General features: G+C 42.6%; 1 protein-coding gene across 4 annotated transcripts; it reads left to right on the top strand.

Moving 5' to 3' along the window:
- Nucleotides 1-11: 11 nt before the first annotated feature.
- On the top strand, nucleotides 12-26,833 carry glis2 (GLIS family zinc finger 2). 4 transcript variants are annotated; one of them, XM_023957550.1, is made up of 8 exons: nucleotides 12-1,045; nucleotides 1,791-1,908; nucleotides 20,018-20,219; nucleotides 20,569-20,699; nucleotides 21,570-21,725; nucleotides 21,810-21,943; nucleotides 22,018-22,136; nucleotides 22,211-26,833. In XM_023957550.1, the coding sequence occupies exons 3-8, from the start codon at nucleotides 20,042-20,044 to the stop codon at nucleotides 22,942-22,944; spliced, it is 1,452 nt and encodes a 483-aa protein (XP_023813318.1). In that variant the 5' UTR covers nucleotides 12-1,045; nucleotides 1,791-1,908; nucleotides 20,018-20,041; the 3' UTR covers nucleotides 22,945-26,833. The 4 variants fall into 4 exon arrangements, with proteins under 4 accessions (XP_023813318.1, XP_023813317.1, XP_023813316.1 ...); XM_023957549.1 differs by having other exon boundaries at nucleotides 1,788-1,908; XM_023957548.1 differs by lacking the exon at nucleotides 1,791-1,908.

The following is a 26,833-nucleotide window of genomic DNA, read 5'->3' as shown; positions in this document are numbered from 1 at the left end:
TGTCCCTTTAATCCTGTAGTCAGTTCGGTGTTTTAGGGAGCTGTTGTGCGTTTGCCTAACGCATCAGTATCTCTGCAGCCCCGCAAACATCCGGACGGCCGTCCGTTGCTGCTGCACCGCACAGATGACCGTGAGGACAGAGCGGGAAAGGACTGGAGCGCAGAGGAGGAGAGTCTGGAGAAAAGCCGGAGACTGCCCATGGTGGAGGGGCGGAGCAGTAAGCATGCGCTGAGCTGGCAGGCTCTGGGCTGGTCCTGACGGGCTGGCTGCTGGGCTCCAGGCGGCTGTCTGTGCGCGTCAGACGGTGGCGGAGGGAGACTACCATCCACACTCTGCGTCTCCTCGAGAAGTCCGAAGAAACGGCGAAAGCGACGCGGATAGCTGCGAAGAGACAGCAAAGTACAGCCTCTGTCGACATCTGGAAAAACACCGAAGAAGGAGACGTGCGCCCCCACCCCTCTATCCCACACCCCGCCGCCAACCCGCCCTGTCTTTTCCTCTCCACCACTTCGTGCCATCCCTCTGGTCTGAGCTGCCCCCCCTCCTTGGAGAATCGCGACTACCTAAAGGAAACCCCTGCTTGACCAGCGTTGCTATGAAGCGATGCTTTGAATTTTTGACGGAATCACCTTTTAGCGTCGGTCTTTCCTCAGCAGGAGCAGTTCAGCCTATGGATTTGGGTGTTTACACTTTTTTGCGCGTTTCCACTGGTATGATATGATAACATGCAACATATGATCCTGAGACAAGAGACAGAGCTGTCACTGCAAAGACTTTTCTGCATCTAACAACCAGCTGTCACACACGATGGATTTTAGTTTATGTTTGTTTTGAAGCTTCAGATCAGTGCTGACAATGGTCTGAGAACAGACCTAGTAATCATTTTCCAGACGTGCCAACTGCATATTGTTATCAAAGAAAAACTGACAAGGAGTCTCCTGACACCGACACAATCTCAGACCAAGGACTGGAGAAGTTTGTTCCTTTGGAAGCGTGGATCAAGCTGGAGACACCCCGGTTATTTCCACGGAATTTTGGCTGTGAGGTAAGCCTGGAGCAGCCCCGTTTTTGCACGTTGTGTTTCGTGCGTCTGTCCACCCTCCAATGTTAGGGTTCACGGAGGACAACGACCTATTTTTCCTTCTAGAGTCTGCCCAGCGGTGCATCTAGGCTGCATAGCAGCTTTGCCCCCGGCTGTCATAAGGCCGGTTGTCGAGGCTCGTTGGTGCCATTTTACGCATGGGGCATGCCTCGCACCTATTTCAGGGCGCTCTTTCGCGCAAGTTCGCATCCTTTTCCCCAAACGGCATCCACGGTCCTTGAGCCTGACAGACATTTTCAGAGCCGAGTCACAAATCCTGCCCTATTTAGAGGCGCGCACCAGAGCTCTGCCAGCTGTTGTGTAAGACACGGACTCCCATGAACTCTCTGATGTTTTGCCACAACATCTGATTAAGAGTTCAACGTCTGCAGGTCAACATTACCTGAGATTTATTAGTCTAAAAATGATGACTAATTTTAAATATTGTATGGAAGCAGTTTTCAGCAAAATAACTTTATTTAGGGACATTTTGTACAGATTAGAAGAAACTCTTTTTCTTCTACAGTTGAGGCTGGGCATGTCATACAGGGGGTAAGGATTAGCACAGCCAGGGAGGCCCAGATAAAGAGCCATTTTCCTCCAATTAAGCAATTCCACTGTCCCCATGCCTAATTGTGTGCACACTGGGGCAGTTTGCAATGGACCTTCTCCTCATTGGCTGCCTCCCCTGTGCTCATTGTTCCAGAAGATGCCAACAGAGAGCGGCAAGTGCTGCCAAGGCAGACCTAACAAGGCCTGTGCTTGAGGGAAACAAGGCCTGATCACGGAAAAGCTGCAGGCCCCAAAGCAGATCAAGGCTTAGGAAGGTTAGTTTGGTCAGATTGGATCGTCTTTTTATGAACAAGGCAGTGAATGCATGAGATAAGGTCTCTAAAATAAGTAAATATGTTTGTCAAAGTACGAGAAGGTGTGAACAGTCTGAACACCACATGTCTGTCGAAGCAGAAAACTCTTTTCGACCTCTTTCAGTCCGCTGATCCATGAACCCTCTCTGTACCAAGATAACAGGTGCTGCACACATTCTCAGCCTGCAGGGCATTGTTTGTCTCATCAGCTGACAATCAGTTCAGCTACAGGTCAAACAAAAAGTCAATCTGACAGAAAGGGAGGATCACAGCCTAGAATTTCTCCAGAATGATTTCCAACCTCTACTGATGATTCAGTTTCTCTTGGCTTTTAGTCACAAGTAGAGAAAATACTCCAACGATACACCAGATGTCCACTGGGTTCCAGCTGTGCATCTCTGTGATGGTGATCCATCCATGCACTTGTGTTAACTGTATATTTTCTTGTCCCTGCTGCATATTTGTTCACATCAAGAGCTCAGACAGCTGCTGGCTGGCAACAAATATTCGCATATAGTTCTGGGCAGAGGTTACAATCTCCTGTAATTAAATGCACCATTATACGTTTTCCACCGTGCCAGAAATCAAGTCACGTGTTTTATTCTCTCCCCCTCCTCAATTTTCCATGCATCCTACACACTGCGACCCGTGACATCATTTAGCGAAGAGTCTGAGGAAAGCGCAGCTGTTTTAAGGTGGAAAAACTACCCTCTTGAAAGCCATTTTCTTGAGGCGTGGGGTAGAAAGAATGTGGGAACCCATTGCACTTACTCCTAACATCACAAACCGGGCTACTAAAAAAATGCATCACTCATGACACAAAGACAAGTATATTCAGTTGGATTCTGACACCGTGCAATGTTACGCACAACAGGCTTTCTGGCCAAACTGCATGTAGAATTTAAGAAGAGAGACGGCCATGGTGCGTTTTTCATGCCAGTAGAGGCCGTTTGAGTGTTTGAATAAATATCACAGCGGGGTGCCATAGCTGCCAAGGATTATGGTCAAGCTGAGAGGCAACTCAGCAGCAGGGGAAGGAGGATTATCGTGGTCAGTGAAGAGGTAGCATGCTGGGAAAACAAGGCACCTGATACACACTTGTATTAATCTTCACAGGGAAGCTTTTTGCAGATTTCCATTAAAATCCAATCTATTCTGGGGTTGAATGAAGTTAAATGGACAACCTTGGGACGCTGGAAGGATGGAGTGAAGACACAGTTATGGTATTTTATCTGTTGGATGGCGTATCACACCCCAGCATTTACAAGTGGTTCGAAACAGTGAGAGAGATGCAGCTGCCACATTGGGGCATCACCCTTATCGATGAAAGCCAAAAGTGTAGGGTTCATAGCTTATAGTTAATTTAACGAAGAACTGGACTTAAAATCTTCTTCATTAGAAAGTTTTGCTGCTCACCCAAGTGGCTTCATCAGTCTGGTGAAAGTGAAAGGTCTCAAAGAGAAAAAGTCCAGTTACCATGACTCAACTTCGAGATGTCACCTGTATGAATGAAAATCTTCACCGACGTTTTGCCGAAAAGGTTTTAGATATTCTGGTTTGTACAGAAAATGCAACTGAACGAATAGTATATTCATTTGAACCTTCTGGAAATTAGGACTTGGTTCCTGTTGATGTGACTCATTGCAAATGGAAACCCACACCAGTCTGTGACAAGATCCATGTGAGTCAACACAAATTCAGAAATAGAAGCAACTCCGTTTTCTTACGTTTCACCTGGAAGTGGCAGTAAATGACTTTCAGGTTGAATGCAACTATAAAGTTTTGCACATTTTTTCCCAACAAGTTCTTATCACTAATCACTGCCATGTGCAACGATTACATAGTCATAAGTCAAAGCGCTGCAGAGTAATGTCTTTGTGAGATGACAACTGGATTCCTGGACCCATACATTACCAGCAGACAGAGCGGATACAGAGCTTGAGTCATGCAAACTTGCAAACTGCAACACACTGCATACCACTTTGTTCTCTGGCTAGTGTGGCTCACACACCGTGCATTTTTCTCCGGTTAAACTGTAACCACTAATCGCCTCGGAGCCTCACCGTTTCCTCCTGGAGTGGACCGTTCCTGGGTCCCTGGGGTGGCTTATAATGGACCTCACAGGGACACATGGTCAACCCCCATTTTCTTATAAATCAAATGGGACATCTCAAATGAGAGGAGGGAGTTTGCTCTTCTTCCAGGGTGAAGATTACGAGTCAGTTCCTCTGCTGTAAGTCTGCAAGGCTGCATTTCCAAAATAAACACAGACAACTCTGTGCTGCACTCTGCTACCCCACCCTGCCTCTTTCTCATTCTCTTCAGACTGCTTCGTGTGCTCACAGCTGAAATGTCTTCTTCTTCTGACAATATGCAGACTATATATGTTGGGCAGGGCGGCCACTGTGAAGAAAAAGTTATATAAAGGGTGAACGTAGACATGAAAGGACATTTTTACTGACAGTGGGCACATAAATCCCCCTCGTTTTAAGAGGCGTGAGTTTTACAAAAAATCACGTGTTTTTGCTGACACCACATTCCTCTTTGGTTCTACAACTTCAAAATCCACCATCAGGGGCAGTTAGGTATGTATGTTTGCTTGTTTGGGGAGGAAAATAGACAGGGAGGGGTCAGATATGTGGGGTTCTGCCTTTAATCATGGGTGAGGCCTCACTTAGAAAACGAGGAGATGAGGAGTGGGATTGAGGGAGGGAGTTTTTTTTTTTTACTGAACAGGGAGGTGACGTGGGACCAATGGGTGAGGCATTTAAGAGGATTTGAACAAGACTCAAGTTTGGGCCTGGTTCTCTGTCGGGGCATATCCAGTCCTGTCCGTTTAGCTTCCTTTACCCCTATTACCCCCTCTTCCTTCCTTTACATCTCTATTTTCCTTCACCCCTGGTCTCATTCTTTCCTCTTTTTCACCACCCTCTTATTTTCCTATCTCTCCCCTGCAGCTTTATAAGTGTCATCCATGCTTTCTTCACCCAAGTCGCTGTGTGGCTCAAAACTGGACGGCTGCATAGCTCCAATATTGCTCGCCGTTTTTATTGACTGTGTAAACAAATGGATGAATGTTGTGGGTGCCAACGGCCCCGCCCACAACTCAGTTCTAACGAACTACTGCTACTCTGCAGAAACTATGTCACAGTAAATGACACAGGTTTTTTATTTAGCCTAAAAATGCCATAATCATGATAAAAAGGCCACTGGGAAGGCTTTTACCAGAGATCAAGAGATGATTGGAGTCTAATTTTAACCAGAGCTATCATGCAGTAAAAAAATGGAACAAAAACAGCCTTTGGATTCTGTGTGGTGTTTGTTCATCCAAATTGGAGTTGGGAGGATTTTCTTTTCAGAAATAAACATTTCAAAATGTTTCTAGGTTCAATTTGGAGGGTCATTTAGTCTTATCCTATGTAATTAAATGCAGGATGACTATTTTCAAAGGTGTTCTCTGTTATGGCATTGTGACGGGTCTTTAATTGGTTCCAAAATGTTTCTGGAATGAAGACTGTTCAAGAACATGAGTTCAGCCCTGACCTTCAGCTCTAAATAAGATTCCCTCTCTGGCTAATTCTCTTCAACCTTGCTCATTTACTGTAGGATTAGATTTGTCCTCAGCTCATTAATTGGCTGCTGGTGTTTTGAAAGTTTTATTAAATGAAAAAAAAAAGAGGGAATGAGCTCCAGATCCTTCTGGCGTTTAGTTCCAACAGATCGCTCAAATTGGAGCTGTCATAAACAGAAAATAGAAAAATGAAATCAAGAATTTACCGCATTATACTCTGTCTGCTGCCATCCTCCATCTGTCCCTTTGCATCTGTCTCCCTGCTCTATTTTGCAGTTTCTCTCTTGATTGAAGCCGCAAAAGATGAAAGCTGCAGGAGAGGGATGGACACAAAGGGAGACGAGAGGGGGAGAAAAAAAAAGACACATTGACCTTGTCCTTTTGCCAGCCCTGGTGGGAGGTGACTGGGGGGGGGGGGGGGGGGTAGAGCCTCAAGAGGCAAAGAAAGCACAAGCTTTATGCATGCATACATGAAGATGTGTGATCGCAGGAGAGGAAGGCTGAAGTGGAAGTGTAGCAGACATTGGAGGCACACCCAAATTTAAAGTAGCAGGAGCCCCTGCAGCAGAGCGGCCCCCATCGCTTTCACAAGAAAAACACATCACTTCTCTCACTCCACTAAGTGTTTTCTTCTGTTTTGTACTTCTCCCTCTTCCTGTTTTCATCTGCTTCGGTTTGAGAAGCTGGGACGCTGCCCTCTTTCCTCATCATGAGCAGACTCCCATGCTGTAGGGTAGCTGGCTTCATGCCCCCTGGAGTTGGTACACAGGCTTCACCCAGCTCTAATGAGACACAGGGGCAGCCCAAACACAACAACTGGAGTGGAGAAGTAGACATGTTATCATTCAGCAAAGACGGCCGCCCCACGCCTTCCCTGCAGCCTCCAGGAGGCCTTGTTGCATAAAGCTGCTGGTGGGTCGAATTACTCCAGCTGCTGGATGAGAAGACCTTCTTCCCAGAGATTTCTTTCCACGCCCCTGCCTCATAGAGAAGCAAGTAACTTGGGTCGGTGAGCAAATGTGAAAGGGGTTTGTTTCTCATGCGTGTGGTGCCATAATATCCCCGTTCAGGAAATGACTGTGAGACAGACGGACCCCTCCCAAAACTGGAGCGGTACCACAGTTCTCTGAACTGGTCTGAACTCCACAGCACTCAGCCATACGCTTGTACATGCAGTCAGCATGCTTTTGTGCAGACCAATGCCTCTATCACTGAATTTCACAAATACTTTGGTTCAATTCGGCTTTTCGGTCATGTGGGGTTTGCAGCCCAAAGAGTTTTGATTAACATAATGAACAGAGGTGATTAGTGCTTACTGATTTTTAAAATGTCAATGTGCCAACTTTAGATGATCAACATTTGACCATTAAGCAGCATCAAACCAAACTCCAGAAAGAAGGACAGGAATACCTGCATAAGTCTAGCCAAGGGGAAATTGTTTTGCTGGAACAGCTAAATAAATGTAAAATAAAAGTGCAAGATGAGAAAAGAATAGAATAAAGATGAAAATTACATACATTTAAATACTTTACATTACATTGAAAATTATAAATGCTTGGGTTTAGAGTTGTGCTGCATTTGGGTGCAGACTGGTCCTGTCTGTGACCCTGACTGCAAAAGGAAGAAAAGACCCGCAGACTCCTCACACAGTGACACTTAATCCTTCTGTCCCTGAAGCTCCTCTCCAGGGTAGACAGGGCGTCCTGCAGAGGGTCGGACTGGAGGTCCAGCATAAATGTCAATTTAGCTGCGCCCCTTTCCATCTCCCACCTCCCCAACTGACTCCATGGTACAGCCTAGACAGAGCAGGACTTTTTGATGAATTTATCTAGTTTTTTTCCAAATGTGTCAAAAAGTTAAGTGAGCACCTTGTAAAACCACCTAGAGGAACAATCACCTTTCAGAGATTATTTGTAATCAATGCCTTAGATGTTTACACTTTTTTGCTCTTTTTGGATTGGACCTCATGACTGCAGAACGATTCCAGGTTATCATAATTCCAAGACACTGTCATGGTGTGTTTAGATGCTCCACATACCACTTTCTTCTACTTGTCTGGGGTTTGTTCACATTGGCAACTGTCTAAGTTAAGACGCTCAGCCTGTCTTCACCCCAGCCACCTCCTCAAGCTTTCTCAGGTGGATAGAGAAGCCGATGAGAGACATGTTCTCTTCAGTGTGTTCCAGTTCTGCTGCAAGGCCTCCTCCTAGTTGGTCATGCCTGTAATGCCTCACTAGGGAGGTCCTCCCACCAGATGTCCAAACCACCTCAAGTGGCTCTTTTTGATGTAAGGTGCTGTAACTTCACATCCTTTCTTCAAGGAAGATCTCAGCCACTCTGTATGCATCCTTTACCACAACAGTAGGCATGAGGTCCTTATTATTATTATTATTATTACACACTAGGACAATTTGTTGATCAGTCTCACTCTCAGGTTCACACTCAACTATAAGATGTACGGAGGTCATGGCTTCAGGAAACTAAAAGGACAACATCATCTGCAAACAGCAGAGACAGATTCCATGTCCCCCCCCAATGATATAATCCCTCTGTCATTTGGCTGAGAAGAGACATTTTGTCCATAAAAGTTTGGTGTTTAAGAGTAATGAAGTCTGACTGTCTTTGGACTCTGATCTCTGACCACAAACTGCTTCTTCAGCCTCCAGACCACAGACGCTCCTCAGATGTGACAAACCAGGTCTTTCTACAGTCTAATGCAGAGGTGAACTTGCCACATTGCAGTTTAGGATATTTTCATTTAAAATCTTTCTCACCCAATTAACAATTAAAACTTTAATGTGGTGGACGTTGGTTCTCCTATTCTCCTTGCCTTAAATGTTTTAGATGATTAAACTGACATCTACATAAAAACATTCTTACCAATGAATTGACTAAACTATATCTAGATATATATATTAAAAAACTTATGTACTCTATTCTTCACTTCATCTTTTTAAAGCCAGCTACAGCATCTTGTTGGTGGGAGGAAAGATTGACTTGTCCTACTTCTTCTACTCAAGTGACTAACAAGTGTTACTTTGTGTTGAGTGGTGTGCAAATACAACAGTTATCCTGTTAGCTGCTGCCCATAATGAAATTTAACAATGAATTTGACAATTTAACAATGAATCACTTTTAGACTTTGATTTAATCTGTTGAGTACTCTTTCATCTGTTTTTCCTAAAGCTTATGTTGTACATGGGTTTTGTGTGTGTGTGTGTGTGTGTATGCTGAGTGAACCTGGAATTTTAAAGGTTTAGGCAGGTGCTGATTCTTTACATTCCTGAACTGGCCTTTTGCTAATTTCTGCTGCCTTTAAGAGTTCTGCTTCAAATATATTCACCTAACTTTGATGCGTGTTTAATATTTTTACTTGCATGTGTGTCTAATGCATTTATATAACGATGATTTTAGAACAGTGTTTTAAAGAGCACATTTTTAGAGCAGTCGGAGTGTTGTCTGCAATCGATTTTTTCTCCCTTTTTCATGCACATCCACATTTCTTTGTTTGACAAAGGACGGTCTTCTGGAGTAAACGTTAGGATACATCCTCCACAAATATGACTTGAATTTAATGCTGCAATGATGCTAACGTTGGTGTGAGTCAGCTGGAAGAGCGGCAGGTTGTGTGGGAGTCGCAAAAGACAACACTTCCGAAACACAAATCCAGCAGTCTGAGCACAACAGACACAGCTGGCTGGTGGGCTGATTAGAGAACATTGAGGATGTTAGAGTGCTTGAATGATTTACAATCTAATTTTCGTTGTCGAAATCCTATGAGCACATGGAAGAAAACGAATACATTCACACATTGTGCACACAAAACAGGTTTTCCCCCTAGTTTAATGTGAACTTTTATGAAATCACCCCTCTATCGGTCACAGAACCTCAGACTTAACTTCCTTCCACTGGCTTAGTTCCCTCTTTTTTCTGCCCCCAGCCTCCCTCTTTTCCTCTCCTGTTGCTTTTCTACCGAGCGTGGTGTGGCGACGCCCCTGCTTGGCTGATGAGCTAACTCTAGACCCTGTGATTGCAAGCAGGAGTCTGAGGATTGCATCACTGGCTGCTGGGGAAGAGGCCACAGGAATGGACTGAAAGTTAGAAGATGGGAGGGAGAGTATGAAAGGAAAAGAAAAAAGAAGGGAGCAACACGATCGCAAAGAGATCAATGTCAGACGGAGGGACTTTAATCTTCAGAAAGTGAGGAGGAGGTGGGTTTTTTCAGAGGGGTGTGGGAGAACTAAAATGAAAGATGAGGGGTGAGGGTTAGAGGTATCACACCCACCGCTGGAGGTAGAGGGGCCCTGTAGCGTTACTGCAGGTTAAAGGGAGGCAGGGTGGTGCTGTCAGTCACCCCCCGCCCCCGACCGTAAAGACTTCTCTCTTTTCTTCTCACGCTCACTTGAAGGCCTCACGCTGCGTTCATTGGTTCCTGCTGCCCTTCGCCACATTACAAAACTACGGTGTTGTGAAATGCCCCACGTTATTGTAACATTACTCACCATTCTTCAAAGCCTTTGGTGCTGCCATGTGAAGTGCCATGAGGATGACTGTTTAATAGCTTCATCATTGAAGCCATTATTAGATGGTCAGACAACATCAAACACGACAAATCACTGTTGTCTTGAGGAACTCACGTGGCCCAGCAGATTCGGAATTTACTACACATGGGTCTACTTTGATTCATTTGCTCTATTGATTATATGTTTGGCTAATTATTCAGCCACACTTATCTTCTTTTTTTCTCCTGAGCCCTACTTCATGTTATTTTTAACAGTATCCTTTCCATCATTAACCCTGCAGAACCCACAGGGTCAAATATAGCCACTGTTTTTTATTTTTTATTTTTTACTTTTAGTTAATTAATTATCTAAAAACATTAGTCAGTATTTCTTATTTTGGCTGATGTTAATTGCTGTTACCAAAAATGAACAAAAAAGAAAAAAAAAAGAACACGTTAACTTTAAAAGCTGTTCAAATTAAAAGAAGTACAAATCCTAAAAGACAGTAGCTCTCCAGGGTTAAGGCAGATTGGAGTTCATATAGATTAAAAAAAAGAGAACATATTTTTGATGGACTTTTATGAAAGAAAAAAAAACAGAAAAAAATGGATTTATCTGACTACAAGGAAAGAACACAAAAAATTTCTATGTCCCTTTTAATGTTATTATAAAGTGACTCAAACATTGTGTCACTATTATCAAGGAAATACAAGAACGTCTAATCATAGTCAAACCATGCATTTTCCCATTGTTTTTATATTTTATAAGTTTATTATTTGAAAACAAAAGTTAAATTCTTTGAAATAACAGTTACTAGGTTAACTGCCACTTGTTGGTTTGATGCTTGTTGCACAAAAAAAATAAAAAATTGGTGTACACTGCCAAAAAATAAGAAAATAACAAGATCCTTGTTTAAAAATAAATGTTTTTCAATAGCAAAAAAAAATCTCAATTTGAAAATACATGTCTTAGTGAATAGAATTATTTTTCTTAAAGTAGGAATTCTTGGTAAGACTTATTCTTACCCCAGATTTACCAGTTTAAGAAAAAACTTTTTTAAAGAATAAGGTGTTCAGGGTGTAGCTCGCCTTTGCAGTTTGACTTCAGCAGCCCTGTGACAACAGGTTCTAAAAAATGGACGGATGTCTAGTTATTTGGGAAAGATCTGGAAAAGACTTTGGATGTTAAATAAAAACAGAAGAAGACTTTTTTCCAAACCACTACAGCTCGGCTAGAATGGAAAAATGTAAATTTATATATTTAAAAAAATCAGAAGTTTAATTCAAATTGAGGGTTCATTTTTTGACGCCCAGTTGCTGCAGATTATTGTTTTGTAAGTTCTTAACCAGTATGAGATGCTTTTTTTTTTGGATAGAAACAGACTGATTAATAAAGAGTTTCTTAATTTTAATACATAGAGAAAAAATATATATGATACAAGATGAAACATGTATAACCATTTGTTTGAGTGGCATTAGAGTTTATGGCAAAATGCAACAGTAAAGAATTTTGTGTAATGATCTTAGTTATATTTTGTTTTAAAGGAAATCCCTGCATAGGTTAAAATATGTTCATTTTTGATTGATCAAACAAATTTGAAATGTTTTTGTTCAAAGGTGAAAAAGTTGTATGTGCAGTTCTGTATTAATTTTTTCAGTATGTTGTTCACATTACTTTTCATAGTATTTCTATACCATAAGAATGTAAATTTTGCTCTATGTTGTTTGGTTTCCCCAGAGCACATTGAAGAAACAAATTTTTACATGTTTAACATGCACTTGGAGGATTTTTCTGATGATGGGGGACATATTTAAAGTAAATTAAGATTAGAATTGCGTTCCTGAGTAATTCTTTATTTAAATTGTAGTGAATCAGGAGTAGACTAAAATAGGCTGTTAGAAAAAGCCTGGAGCAGATTCACGTACTTCTTTGTTTTTCTTGTCCGAGCTGGTATCTGGCTCAAAATAGCTGGATAGCTTCAATATTGCTGGCCGTTTTTGTTGTACTGGTAATGTTAGGTTGGGGTTGTGAGGGGCTGTAAGCTAGCAGTAGAGCGTGTACACAAAGGGATGGTGGGAAATGGGGCAGGCATACTCCATGGAAACAGTCCCGCCTACAACTCAGAGGTGAATTTCTAATCATCTACTGCCACTCTGCAGAAACTATGTCCTGTAAAACAAGAAATGACTGGCTGAAAATGCCACCATCATGATTAAAAGACCACCGGGAACGCTTTTATAATAAAAAGATGTTTGAAGTGAAACTTTAAATGTGGGTGCACTGATGTGTTGGTGGGTCACAGAGAAGGAAAATCTAAAACAGCTAAGCGAGATTGTCCTCTTTCAACCTGTTGAGGTCACAGAAGACGTGAAAGAAACGCATATGACTGTTAAAAATGCAGAAAAATTGTTTGCGGTGGAAGTAACTTATCGGTAGAAGTGTCTTCATTTTACTAAACGTTAAGTTGCAGCTAAACATCCTAATTTCAGGAATCATCCATGCAAAAAAGTAAATCTTTACTTGTGTAAATATTGCTTTAAGCGTGCACTCCTCCTCTTTCTTGGAGCGCTCTCTTTTTTGACAACAAACCGCAAGTGCGACCCGCCCTCCTCATTCTGTGCCTCCCTCCCTCCTGGCATCTTCCTTCGCTCCCTGCCTTCTGCCTGGAATTCCTGCGTGTCTGAAAGCTCTGGCTAGAGGCCATCGTTAGCTCGCTGAGAAGCTTCCTGTTGCACTCTTTCCCTTCTTCACTTCATCCATCACTCCCCTTTTTCTTCCACAATTGATTCTTGTTTGCTTTTTTCCCTCTTGTTACAGATTTCTCCTTCATCTTTTGTCTCCTTTGTTCCTTCCTCACTCCTTTCACAATCCCAAGAACTGCACGTGACAATTTTGAGCATATTCTCTCCTTTTGTTGCAGCCTGGGATGCGCGTCATTTCTCTTCTGTATTCCAGACATTGTGACTTCAGCTCTCCACAAACCACTTTTTCTCAATAGCCCTTCCCCAGAGGCTGCATGCTGCTGTTACATAATTGTGCATAAGATCCTGCTTGATTGCTCCAGGGTTCAAAAAGGAAGGATTTAAGCTCATTGAAACATTTTTAGACCTTAAAAGCTTAATCTGTTGAGTTTTTTTTAGAAACTGTGTTAATAGAGCAATTAATTTTAATGTACTGTTACAACAAAGGAGGGGCGCAGTACTATGGGTCAGTGAAGAGCGAGATAAGAGCGACGGCAAGAAAAAAAAACAAACGAGAAAAATGCACAAGTGGCAGTGAGGGAGAAGTCAAGAAAAAGAACAAAGGCATTTAAAAAAAAAGAAGAAACCGTAAGTGAGAGGCCCAAAGAAGGAGGAGTGGAAACTGAGGTTTCCTGTCTGTGAAGGCGACTGGCTGAAGATGACAGAAGCAGGAAAAAAATCTCTCAGCTGTGCATGTGTTTGTCAGGGGGTGAGCGATGGGGGTGGACGCTGGTGGGCTGGCTGGGTGTGTGTGGAGGCTGTGGTTTAACAGCAGAGGTGGGGCCGCTGGTGGTTATTACCTCAACACACGTCAGTAACAAGTGGGGAATAAAAGAGGGGCTTTATTTTGGTCCGTGTTCTCATTTCTCCAAACACTAGCTGATCTGTTTTTAATATAAAATGGACTGTGATTTGCAAAAAGAATGACATTTGCTACATCCAGTTATTCTTAGATAAATTTGCACAAAAAAGTTTTAAAAAAAAGTTTACGTCTGACCTGAACTGCAGACATGAAACACAGATGTAGGAGGTTAGATGTCATTCCACGCCTCCACCTCATTCAGTCACCTTTGACCCTGTCCGCCCCACCTGTTGATTAAGAGGACGTGCAGGTCCACACATGGCTTTTGCCAAAATACATAATTTTAAAGACCTTCTCAGATCATAATTTTGGTGTTGGAACATGTTCTTATGGCATTTTTGTCATGATGTTGGACTTATATAAAAAAAATTAAAACTACATTTCTGAGTATTTTTTATTCAAATTGTTGTGAATCAGGAACAGATGCTATTGGAAAAAGCCCTTAGATGTGACAGAAGAACCAACAATCAGCAGGCCACAAGCTCCCTGCTCCCCTCCATTCTGATGCATCCACTTGCAGACCACCAGATCCATGTACGTCTTTGTTTTGCTGAGCTGGCATCCGGCTCAAAACCTTACAGGTGGAAAGCTACATTATTGCTCGCCATTTTTGTTGCACTATTGTTAGGTTAGGGATGTGAGAGGCTGTAAGCTAGAGTGAGAGAGTGTAAAAAGATAGATGATAGAAAGCAAGGACAGGCTTACTCCACACCAACAGTCCTGCCCACAATTCAGAGGTGAATTTCTAAGAACCACTGCTGCTTTGCAGAACTATCTCCTAGAGAACGAAAGTTTAAAAATATTTTCTGGGCTAAAAACGGCATAATCATAATTAAAAGACCCATTGAAAACCTTTTCAAAAGAGATAAATAGATGATTGATGGGTTTTCAGAGGGTTTGTTGATATATATTCACTGAAGAAAGTTAAACATTTGGTAGTTATCTCACTGAACGTTTAAAAAAGTTATTTTTGTGTTCACAGTAACATTTTACACCGTATATCATATGCACACCTAGGGGCAATTCAGAGACACCAATTAACCTATGAAGCATGTTTTTGGATTGTAGGAGAGAAAAATCCACATGCAGACTCCACACAGAAAGGTCCCAGCCTGAGATTTGAGCCAGGGCCTTCTCACTGTGAGGCGAGAGGACTAACCATCACTGTGTAACGCCAAGAGGATCATTTACTTCTATATTTGATTTCATTTTTAAAATGGCAGCAGTTTGCAAATATGTAATTTGAGATTAGGAAAAAGCGTAAAGTAGGAAAGTTAATATTATTCAGGAAAAATATATACCAGTGTGCCTGATAGATGAACTAAAACAGTTCATGTGAGTGACATCCCAAACAAAGTGACCTTGTCAGAGGGCAGTACAAATACTGTGAAATCACTAAACAATTAAACAGCTTATCCAGTCAAATCTGAATTTCCTTTTATAAAATAAGTTATGATTTTCCTTCTTTATAAAAAGTAAAATAACTTAAAATAAAAACAATGAACTTCTATTTTCAGTCTTAAATTGTTTGTCACAATTTTTAATAAATTGGTGGTTTAATTGACCTTGTCCAACCATGATTTACACCGATTAAAAATGTATTTTTATACAGAGATTAAAAAAATTTTTTTTTTAATTTGAGTTGATTTAATATTTGTAATCTTTAAATGAAGGGAAAAGGAAAAGTATTCTGGTCTTCTGGTGCTTTATCCAGACCAAAACAAGCCATAAAGCCAAGGCTCTTTGTGTTTTTAGAGAGCTGCTATCTTAGCTCAGTTGGTGTCTGTTTATGTGTTTTTTTGTGTAAAAAAAATAAGGAAAAAAAGAGTGTAGAGCCCCAGGGAGAGATGGTTTACCTCCTACAGACCGCCTCCCAGGGTCGCAGCGGGAGGGAGATTAAGTTACAGTGAACCTTCGAGGGGGTCGCGCTCAATCTGCGCACTTACGCTTTCTCTATCTTTGTAAAACGCCTCACAAAAAAAGAAAACATAACAGAGTGTAGTTTTGTACCTTGTAAGATGGTTATATTTGTGTTCTTCTTTGGATCTGGTTTCAGAGCTGAGAAAGGGGAAACCAAATCCCGCCAGTTCAGATCAGATCTGCTCAAAGATCAGGCAGACAGAGCGAGGTCAGCGCTGATCCGTGTGAGCATCGCCTCAGAACTTGGAGGTGTTGAAACACGTAGCACTGTTCTGACCTGGCGCTCCTTACTCTTTCGCCAACCCACCTTTCCCGACCTCAGCAAACCCCAAGATGGAAGATGAAAGTTTTGCACTGTGGGGAGGATTTCTGCAAAGGTGCCTGTAAACACAAGCCCAACTACCATCCTCCTCCGCTTCCTCCTCGCCACTATGCATCCTCGCTGTGGCCCCCAGAGTCATATCCCTCCCCTTCTTCCTCCCACCCGTTCAGCTGCTGCAGTCAGTGTTTACTCTGCTAGAGAAAGAAGAGAGGGCCCAGAGACGGACAATGCTGCCTTTCAGAGATGCTGTCGACCCCACGGCTCAGCAAGGAAGTCTGCATGGGGGCCAGCCAACACCCCTTCCCCAAACTTCACAGTCACCCGCCACGAAGCTTAATAAACACACTCGCATATCACACAACCGTGCCCTTACACAGCATCATACTCCTTCCCTGCATCATCCTTTTTCTCCTTGATTTGAATCACATTTCTCACCATTTGCTTCTCGGTGAATGTTTAGAAGATGTAGTCCCGTCCAAAATCCACACACAATGAGTCACTTCCTAGCAAGTATCTGTCTTTCATCCAAGGAGAAATCATCACGGGGGTAGGCGGAGGTGAAATCCAGCAGTATAGAGACTGAATCAGTTCTTGTCAAATCTGTTGGAAGTGAGGGTTTCTCAAAATCCTGTATATGTTAGATGTTGTAGCATACTGCTAATTTAAATGGACACTGTTCAGGCAAAGCAATCAGAACATTTGAAACAGTGCTGCTTATTACAGACCCAATCCAGTAAAAATTGTGTTTTTTAACAGGTTTTGTGGCATTTTTCTCATGACGGAGGACCTATTTAAAGAAAATTAAGATTAAAACTGTGTTTTTGGGTATTTCTTTATTTAAATTGTTGTGAATCAGGATCAGATGACAAAATGTATTTTGAAAAAGCTTGTAGTTGTTACGTAGAAACCACAATTGGCGGGCGCCGAGCTCCAAACAGACAAATAGATCCTACATGTGGGATGTCTGGCAGAATCATTTCCATCTCTCTAAACCACTCTGTACATGTCTTTGTTTTTTCTTGTCCGAGCTTTTTGTTGCACTGCTAATGTTAGGTTGGGGATGTGAGGAGCTGTAAGCTAGAGGGAGAAAGTGCATACAGATTGGTGATGGGTCCCGACCACAACTCTGACGCAGACTTCTACTGTACTATTGCAGCTCTGCAGAAACTATGACCCAGAAAACAACAAAGATCATTCAAAATTTCTGGGAGCGCTTTAAAAAGTGCTGCCTTTTTGATGGACTAGTCAATAGTTTCACAATAAAAACTTTGTTGCATTTTTGTTTTGAACAGAAACAGAGAAAAACTTAATTTATATTTTATCTTAAACTGACCTGTGCTGTTTCTAAAAATAATCTAAAGATAGCCCCACATTTCTGTCAATGTCCGGTTGCAGCACGTTTTTTTTTAAGTCTTTTCTCCCAGAACAGACTGGTCTTTTCAAATGTCAGGTTGACATTTGCCTGATTAAGTCAAATCTAAACAGCCCACCTGTTGATCATGTGCTCTGTCTTCTGCAAGCACTTAAAAGAAAAGCAATGATTTTTTTTGCATGTGAGGAGCATGAATCTCTCTGAGCATCACAGTGAGATCCCACTGATTGTGACATAATGCCGCTGTGTGCACATACAATGCAGTCCTGTGTTTTGCCAGTACGTGTGTGAATTATCATCCTCTTATCTTTGGCTGATTGAGTCCCTAACCCCCCTGGCTGTGCATAGGTCGTGTGTATGTGAGAGATGGTGGCCATCCCTCATTGGGATGGTAACCTGGTGACCTTCTGGCTCCATTCCTCCCAGACACAAGGCCTGCTCATGTGGCCGCTAGCCAGTCCCTCTCAAAGCTCGCCATTCACTGCAAACCGTGCCGTCTGAGTGTTTGTCGTCATTTGTTTTCAGGAGAGGGAGGACAGATCAAATGTGTGTATTTGTGAGGAAATCTTTGTTTTGATGTCACATGGACATTTCCAGCAGGAATATAGGACACTGTGCTGTAATGCCATGCAGCTGTGTTGGTGTGTGCCTTCCGGGAAAGAGCAGTGAACCCCAAAGCGCCATGTCCAACAGGAAAGGGTTTCAGTTAGCCGCTGTGAACTTGCTCCGCTTCCATTCATTAAACCCTGGATATCGACAAGAAAACTGGCTCGTTTTTTACACTTCTGTTGTTAATGTCTAACCTTATGGATTTTCTCTTCTTTTCTTTGAATGCTTGTAAATTTCGAGCTATCCCAACAGTTTAAGTGTTCAGGAGGACAAATGGGAGAGCTTAAAGTGACAGCTGATGCTCAGAGCCCTGAGGCTGGGTCCAGAGGTCGGGGTGTTAGATGAAGTGGGTCCAGCTGGACGTGAAGGCCTGCAGGGCTACCTGTGAGTCTGACTGGAGTCTGAGAGGACTCAGGATGTACTATGGTGGTGGTGGTGGGAGGGGGCTCATGCGATAGGTTGCAAAGGCCAGCGACTGGCCAAGGGGTGGGGTGAAGCACGAGTGCTGGTGGGGCAACCATCTGGATTGGATTGTAGAAATTCCTGAGGAAGAGTCTGTGAGTAAAGGTCACGATGGAAAAAAGAGACATGGGGGGTTACTGAGCACTCACCGTGCATGTTTATTTTTCTTCGGCTTACTCAGTGTTTCAGTTTATGACCGTGGTTGGTGTGTCATTGTCAGGCTGTGTTTCATAAAAGTGGGGGGCTTGCGGAATGTGGGGTCCTTTCATCCTGTGGAAAATAGTGCAGGTGGACGGACCTGTGCCCGGTTGTTTGCCTTTTTTTATCATGAAATGAAGAATCCGAGGAGCAGGAAATGCAAAAGTTGTTTGTTATGGTGGCTTTACACTGACAAATCAAAAGATTTTACAGCTTACTTTGATTGAGTTTGTTTTCACAGTTAACAAAATCCAAATCCTGAGGGAATGTTGTGCGGTTACACGGCTGCTCGTTTGGGGGCAGCTTAGCCTGGAATTAGTTCTGATCAGGAAAGAAAAAAGACAAAAAGAAAATTAAAAGCTAGTGCTGCTAATCCTTTAACTAAACGTTTTACTTTATATTATTAAATGGCTTCACTTTCAAACCACAGCAAGTTTGGCCATTAATCATTTACTTTTTCTTCTCAAATTAGGGCCGTTTGTCTTTTCTTGTTGTAATTCATGAGGCTTTTTGGTCTGAATTGTTAGCTCCAGTGAACCAACACTTTTCTTTTCAGACCTGGATGGACTTTCCAACAGGCACATTGTTAACCCCTTCATGCCTGACTTTATTTTCAATTATATATTTGAAAAAAAAAACCTTCAATGTTTTTTTCCATTGAAGCTGATACTGAATTAAGTGGAGTCCTGGATTTAATGGTGCATTGCAAATGAGCAATATGCAGCATGAATGCATTAAGGTTGGATGTCTACAAAACAAAAACGATTTAGATCTCAGTTGAATAAAGAATTCAAATGCTTAAACTTTCCTGTGTTTAGATGCATGAAACCATTGCACTGACACAACTAAACTCACAAATTTATGCCTGTGCAAGATTACCAAAAAGTTTGTAAATGGAAAATAATATAAAATGTTCCATTTTTATTGTCATGGTTTGGGTTTCTTTGTATTGGTTTTTGCTTTCCGTTTTGTTCCTGTCATGTTTGAGTTCTGTTTCCTGTTTGAGTTTGATAGGTTTCCTGTTTTGTCGTGCTTTTGAGTTTTATTTCCCTGGTCCCAATCTGATCATGTTCACATGTGTCTTGTCAGTCCTTTTTGTATTCAAATCTTGTCTCTGCTTTCCTCTTGTGCTGGTCCATTATCGTCTCTTCCATGACTGTCTTCTGCCATGTTTTCACGTTTTGCCCTCAGTAAGTTTAGTTTTGTTTCCCTGCTCTGCCGCGCTTTTGGTTAAGTCAATAAACCCCTTGCCCTGGAACCGTGTGCTTCCCGTCTCTGCGTTTTGGGTCCTTCTTGTTCACCAGCCCTCCCTACCTGACATTTATAGCTTTTTGAATGATGTTTTTCTTGAATGATAATCCGGAGCATCACTGAAAAACAAAGAAACTGGTTTAATTCTCAGTTTTCAAGTGGTGCATTTTAGGAGCCTATTAGCAGTTGGAACTACTGACTCTGTTCAAAATATGTAAACAGCCATGATGCCTCATAGGACTTCTGTCTCTTTTGTGTAGTTTGGACTTGGGAAGGTTGCAGTCATGCTATCCCTGGACGAGCCTCTGGACCTGAAGCTCCCGCGACGATCCAATGGAAAAGACAGAGGAGCACGTTCTTCTCCCCTGTCGCCGTTAAACGCCAAGCGCGTCCGCCAACTCCACATGACAGATGATGGAACCGCAATAATAGAGCCTGCCTCACCCCCGTCCCCACACTCAGGTAGGTGTCCTCCAGTTCAGAACAACCCTTTGCAAAATGTAGTACATTTGAAGTTTATTTTCACAAATATTCTTGAGTATAAGTATAGCAAGTATTCAGCATTACATGTAGAGTAGGAGGTATACCGAATACTTCTTCCGACTATACTGGAACATTTTAAGCTTAGTATATTTAGATATTGTATAAAAAGTAAACTTCAATTATATTGCCTATTTTAGTATAAACCAAGTATACTTGTAGTACACTTAAATGGACTACTTTTTGCTAAGGGAAGCAAAGAGGCGACAAAGCTAAAGGCAAGGCTGGGAAATTTGGAGAATTCACTGCAGCACCTGTGCTGTGTTCTCAGGTGTGCAGGTGGTTCCTCATGATCGAACAGACACCCCGACCCCCCCTGCAGTGGACCTGAGTATGTCCCCCTCCTCTCGCCACACCCCCAGCTCTCCAGAAATGATGAATGGCAACTACCTCCCCTCAGGAGTGAGTACACAAAAGCTCTAAGACCCACAAATCTTTAACCTCCATTGAATTTCATAGACATTGTCTGGGATCAGCAAATGAGCAGCAAGATTAGCCTGCGTCAGTCATGTTCGTGTCATGCCAAACTTGGCAAGCCTCTACATGTGCAAGACCGAGCGGGGGTAATTCTTATCAAACAAGTCTTGTTCTCCCAACAAATGCCTCTGTCTGTGCAACTTTGCACTCAGTAGCCCCCTCTGGCATGATGCGAATGTCTGTCTATAATCGGATTTAAGACAAACCGCAGCCATGCAGACCTAACGCTGCATAATTCAATTCCCATGGAATTGAATTGAGACACGCTGGCTGAGGCCATTTAGTCACACCGCATCCCACTGTGTCTTTTGCTGCCCCCCTTTCGTGCCCTACATGCAACATGCTCATCCCATGTATTTCTCTGCAGCATCTCATGGTTCTGTAAGAAGATGGCTCATTGAAAGGAAATGCTCTTGTTTTAGATTATTTTACCACATTTCTGACTTTTTTCTATGCCTTTTTTCTCCACGTTTGGGCTCTCCTGGGTTTGCATCTTAAACCTAAGATGCAGCAAAGAATCCTCTTTGTCTTTTTCTGTGTGAATCTCTGAGTTGGTGGATCCGCTTATTTTGAGCCCCAGCAGAGTTTCAGTGAATCTAACAGCTCTCATGCTGAGCTCAGGGATGTCGGGAGGCTTTGTACTCACTTCAGGCAGCAGCTAGAACAATAACGTCACCTCTGATGAGTACATTTTAGCTGTATTTGTTTTTTTAATTACATTTGAAGGAATTTGAATCTCTTTTAGCTAATATTCTCTGTTGACCCTTTTGTTTTCTACTTTTTATCATTTATCAGAATTCTTACTTCTCCCAGGCATTTCAATTCTTTGTTCCAATCGGAGCCAGAGCAGGACTTCATCTGCCATCCTCCATGTTTATTGGCAAGACAAACGACAAGCGAGCTTCCCCGGACCTTTCGGCGGATGAGCAACTGGCCTGCCGCTGGAAAAAAGTAACATCCACCAAGAACAGAACAAGAAATCTTATCAAGATTAAGATTTTGTGCATTTATAGATCTGCATCTTCTTTCTTTTAGTGTCACCTGCTTTTTGACTCCTTACAAGACCTGGTGGACCATGTCAATGATTTCCATGTCAAACCAGAGAAGGATTCTGGGTACTGCTGCCACTGGGAGGGGTGTGCTCGCAAAGGAAGGGGGTTCAATGCTAGGTGAAAAAATTGTTTTTAAGGTGTAAATGGAAAAGAGGTGAATGCTAGAATAAAACTTGTGGGTGTGTCTACAGGTACAAAATGCTTATTCACATTCGCACTCACACTAACGAGAAGCCCCACCGCTGTCCTACCTGCAACAAAAGTTTCTCGCGCCTGGAGAACCTCAAGATCCACAACCGATCCCACACAGGTCAGTGATCAGTATGCGATGATGCCAAGATTTCATTCAGCAGAGATTAATGCATAGTCTCAACCCCCTCGCAGGTGAAAAGCCCTATATTTGTCCTTACGAGGGCTGCAACAAGCGCTACTCCAATTCCAGCGACCGCTTCAAACACACACGCACGCATTATGTGGACAAGCCCTACTACTGCAAGATGGTGGGCTGCCTGAAGCGCTACACAGACCCCAGCTCGCTGCGCAAGCACATCAAAGCACATGGCCACTTTGTGGCTCAGGAGCAGGCGGCTGCGGGAGGGGTGGGCTCCCTGCTGAAGGGAAGCCAGAGCGGAGTTCTTGGTGGTGCGGGGGGTAAGGATTTAGAGATGCCCTATGTTAGTGGGGCTCACATTATTATCCCTGGAGCTGCAGCCGCACTTCTTGGAAGCCATGCTCTGCAGGGGATCGGTGGTGCCTTGCCGCTTTCCCCTCTCAATCCCAGACCTCTGGACCTCAGCACACTGGGTAGCCCCAACTCCCCCCCTTGCAGTTTTGGAGGCTCGTCTATCCTGTCCTTCAACGGCTCCCATCTGGGCCTGGCTAAGTCCGCCCTGCTCCCCCCAGCGTTCTCTTCAGCAGCCCTGGGCATGCCAATGGCCCCGGTGCTGTCTGAGCGCAGGGCCCAGCAGCTTCAGGCGACAAAAGGCAGAGCAGGAGAGGCAGAAGACGAGGTGACTGGAGGGGCTCTAAACCTCTCCACTGGAGGGTCTCATGATCCGCTGTCTTGGGTGGTCATCTCCCCTGGCTCTGTTGTGCTCAAGCCAGCTGTGGTCAACTGACACACACACACACATTCCAGAAGAGCTCAGGGGGTTGGGAAAGAAGAGTCAATAACATAGGGAGGGTATGGCCGGTCAAAGATGATAAAGATGGGCTTGCACAATCAAATCTGGGCAATGCATAGAGGAGAAATAATGCAAAAACCACACAAAAGACAATGGATGTCAGAAAACCTAAACAAATGTAAGGAAATAAGAAATGACCATACAACGCAAGCCTCTTTGTGAGTTAGAAAACAAAGCTTGAGGCATAAGAACCATTTAATGTCCTGTATCTGTATTACAAGGCCACTGTATTACCACAGCCTGCTCTTTACTTTTTCACTTTCCTACAAGCTCACAAAAATGACAGTCCGCAAAAGTCCGCATTCATCATACAGTCTTTATACGATTGTACTTTGACAGTGTGCTTCCAGCTTAGCAGGGAGATACGTACACCACAAATGAAGCCCTTGCGGTGACAGGTAGATGCGATAGGAAGACTTCTGTTTTTTCACAGGCCACTGTGATTAATACGATCCAGACAAGCTTGCCAAACCAAAGCAAGTGAACTCAGCCTGTCCTGTGTTTGAGCAGCGGGCGGGTAGCCCAACGCAGGACTCCATATTGTCAGCTGGTATTAAAAACCTCAACACTGCTGCTAACCTCTCTGCTCCTCCAGTGCAACATGAACTGGAAAAGAGCACTTTTTGACAATCTGTCCCCTACCCCATTTTGGGGAGAGTGACCAACACAGACCAGCCTAGTCCACCAGAATGTATGCAAGCTGTGCAGACTAGGGGCTTTTAGGACACTTCACATCATCTGACATCGACCCATCCTTTTTTCTGTTTGTCATAAAGTTTTAGGCTCTGGTGCATAAGACTCCCCCCCACCTCTGGTCGGCCACCGCAAACAGCATCTTTGTTGTTACGTACCGAACTAGCACTGTCCTGTTCCTGAATTGTCCAGCTGCATTCCTATAATTGAATCAACACAGCCAGTTTGTGTATGAAAGGGGCCCTTTGGCGATAAACACTACTGTCTTTTCAATTGAAAACTAAACCCACCCAAAGCAGCAGCCGTGGAAGACAAGTGGTGTTCAAAAAGAGATCCAGCTTCAGTTTTGCTGGGGGTGGTGGGGGGGTGGGGGGGGGGGGGTAAGTATGATGTTGATGTGGTGCCTTAGAGCAGTGGGGGGGGGGGTATGCACTTGCTGCCTACAGCTGGACTGAAAAGGAAGCTATAGCCTGTTGCAAACTGCCTCGTTTCATTCTGTCCAAAGGGCAAGAAAAGGAAAAAAAAAGCATTTTCTGGGAAATAACTCTCAAGTCTCTTTTAAGCTGTCAACATGCACTTACTATAGACTCTACTTGTTTTATAAAATGTCTCTTTAGTGTCACGGTTTTGGGGGGGAAAAAAGTGTTTTCTCTTATTTGATGTCTCTACAAGTGTCAATGTTGTTGTGGGATCATTCCAGAGTTGTGTTACATTTGTATGATGTTGACCGTCATGTTCGCATAAGAATAAGGAGGAGGAGCAGGAGAAAGAAATAGACGTCTCTCCTCGTCCTATCTGCTTCAAAATAGCGGTCTTCTTTTTGCCTCGCTAATTTTTTTTAAAGGGGATCCATTCCCTTCTTGATGTTTTACGTTGTTGCCAACTTTTTTTTTTCTGACGAGACATTGTTGTGATGTTGAAGTTGCTTCTTGTGCTCTGTGACGGCTGCTCAGCAATCAGCTTTCTGCTGCCGGGGATGAGTCTTTGAAGGAGTTTTAGTGAGGAGGGGTAGATCTTTTTCAGCAGTGGTTTCAGATGTGAGGTGTGGACACAATTCTAAAATGTATGAACTTTTTAATCAAAGAAATTAACAATTTAAGAAAAAAACTCAAAATGTCAGTGGTGAATTTAAAAAAACAACAAATAAATAACCATCTGACTCCAGAGAAAGGTTCTAAAAAAACCAAAAAGACATTTGTTATTTTTTTTAAGAATCCCTACCCAAGTCTTGAATATTCTACTGTTAGTAACTTTTTTTGTAACATATTTTTGAGTATCTTACAGAAAATGGCTTTTAAACTTAAGATATATTAATATTATTTACAACAAATTGTTATTGAAATAAAAAAATTTTAACCTCCTCTACAATCCTTACTTTTCTGGCCATAAAGAAGGAAAATGTTCATTTTATAGCTGTAAACAAATTAGTTTTTTTTACATTTGCACTTGGTATGCAAAGAAAAGTTCATTACCAGAAATTGAAATATGTCACAGTTTGTAATAAATCAATTTTAAGTAAAGTTTTGGATCAATTAAAAGTGATTTAAAAAAATTCTCCTCTATCACCAAATGAGTTAGATGCTCCAAAGATGGTGAGTAAATCTGTAAAATTTAAACAGTTGCCAGAATTTACAATCTATTTGACTTAATCTGAATCGTTTAATCATTTAAAAAGATTTTTCTTACTTGTGCCAAACCACTACCTTTTTTCTTTCGATGAATAACCCGATTAAAACGTTTCGTAAAGTTTTAAAAGATGTATTCACGATTACTACCTTTTGAAATATCAAGTCATGATGTTTCTTCTCACTAAAGTTATTACTTATTGACATTTTATAATTTATGAGCATTTGTGAGCCCACTGTGGGAACCACTGCTGAGGGAGTAAAAGAAAAAGGATTACGTTCAGAGGGCTAAATTATGTCATACAGCGAAGATCAAATCATTTGCTAACTACTTTCCTTTTCTCTAGTCTTTATATCAAAGTGAAAAAAGACATCATAGAGTGAAAACAAAGATGACTAATGAGGGTGGGAAAACGAAGAGAAAGGCTAGGTTTTAATAAATAAGTCATGGTGGGAAGACAGGGAGAGATAGGGGTGGAGGCTGTCTGCCAGCAGAGGATGGCTGTGCTGTGCTGCCGCTCTCCATCTGCTACCCTGCAAATGGCCCTTTCAGCTCTGAAGTCACTGGCTGCAGAGCGGCAGCCACTCACAGGCACACCAGCCTGCAGGAAACTAGGCCACTGAACTCTATCTGCCCTCCTTCTTTTGCAGATTAAGGCCAAAAGGCTCAATTTCTACACCTCCTGGCAACAAAGCCTTTTTAACTAAAGATAGGTCAAAACAAACCAAATTCAGAGTTCCGAAGCTGTGGATGAACGAACCGGTGCGTGATGGCAAACAGGTGTTGAGAGCCGACACTGCTGCCATGGCAACAGCGTCCTCCTCCTCCTCAGTTCATCTCTCCGGAAGAGGAGGGCCAGACTCAGAGCGGCAGCAGAAATCTGAGAATGACACGGATCCTGACACGGTCCACACATTTTCAATATTAAATAAGCTGTATGACTCATTAACCCTTTGAGCTCAGCCTGTAATGAACTGCACTTTCTTCCCTCCTTGTGGAGTGAATAGAATTGGTTGAAAAAATGTTATTTGTAAAGAGTGGTACATTCCTTTGGAGAGTTGAAATGACAACCTCACTTGTTACAAAACTGAGATCCAGAACACAAAGCGGAACAGACCAGGTCACCACAGGAGGCCACGTTGTTTCAAAGTGCCACAGTGTTGCACAAAGGGTTAATGACAAGACTAAGGCCACACAAGGCCTGTACCAAGTTATGTTTTTGCACATTTGTGAAATATTATGTCAGTATTTTCATTTTTTTTCCAAGTGCCTTTTTATTATAGTTAAATACAGAAGTTATACACTATATGAAACAAAAATGATTATAAGAAACTTTATATTTTTTCCTGACATCATGTTCTGTGTTTTAACATGCAGAGTTTTAGAGTCGTAAAAGTCTCCAGTTGGTACAACCTAGGTGTGTTCTCCTGTTTTAGAGGAATTTTATTACAATATTGATAATGTCAATGAAAGCAAAAATGTTTAATAAAGTTGCATTTGATAT

This window comes from Oryzias latipes, chromosome 8, assembly GCF_002234675.1.
Source record: "Oryzias latipes chromosome 8, ASM223467v1".
Taxonomy (NCBI): Eukaryota; Metazoa; Chordata; class Actinopteri; order Beloniformes; family Adrianichthyidae; genus Oryzias; species Oryzias latipes.
Note: the sequence above shows the minus strand (reverse complement) of the source record. Positions and strands in the feature narration are given on the sequence as shown.

What these genes read in the sequence shown, in the direction of transcription:
- glis2 (XM_023957548.1), top strand. Translation starts at nt 20,042, where the DNA reads ATGCTATCCCTGGACGAGCCTCTGGACCTGAAGCTCCCGCGACGATCC. An exon ending in ACCCCCGTCCCCACACTCAG is followed by an intron (nt 20,220 to 20,568) that starts GTAGGTGTCCTC and finishes CTGTGTTCTCAG; the next exon opens with GTGTGCAGGTGGTTCCTCAT. An exon ending in CCACAACCGATCCCACACAG is followed by an intron (nt 22,137 to 22,210) that starts GTCAGTGATCAG and finishes ACCCCCTCGCAG; the next exon opens with GTGAAAAGCCCTATATTTGT.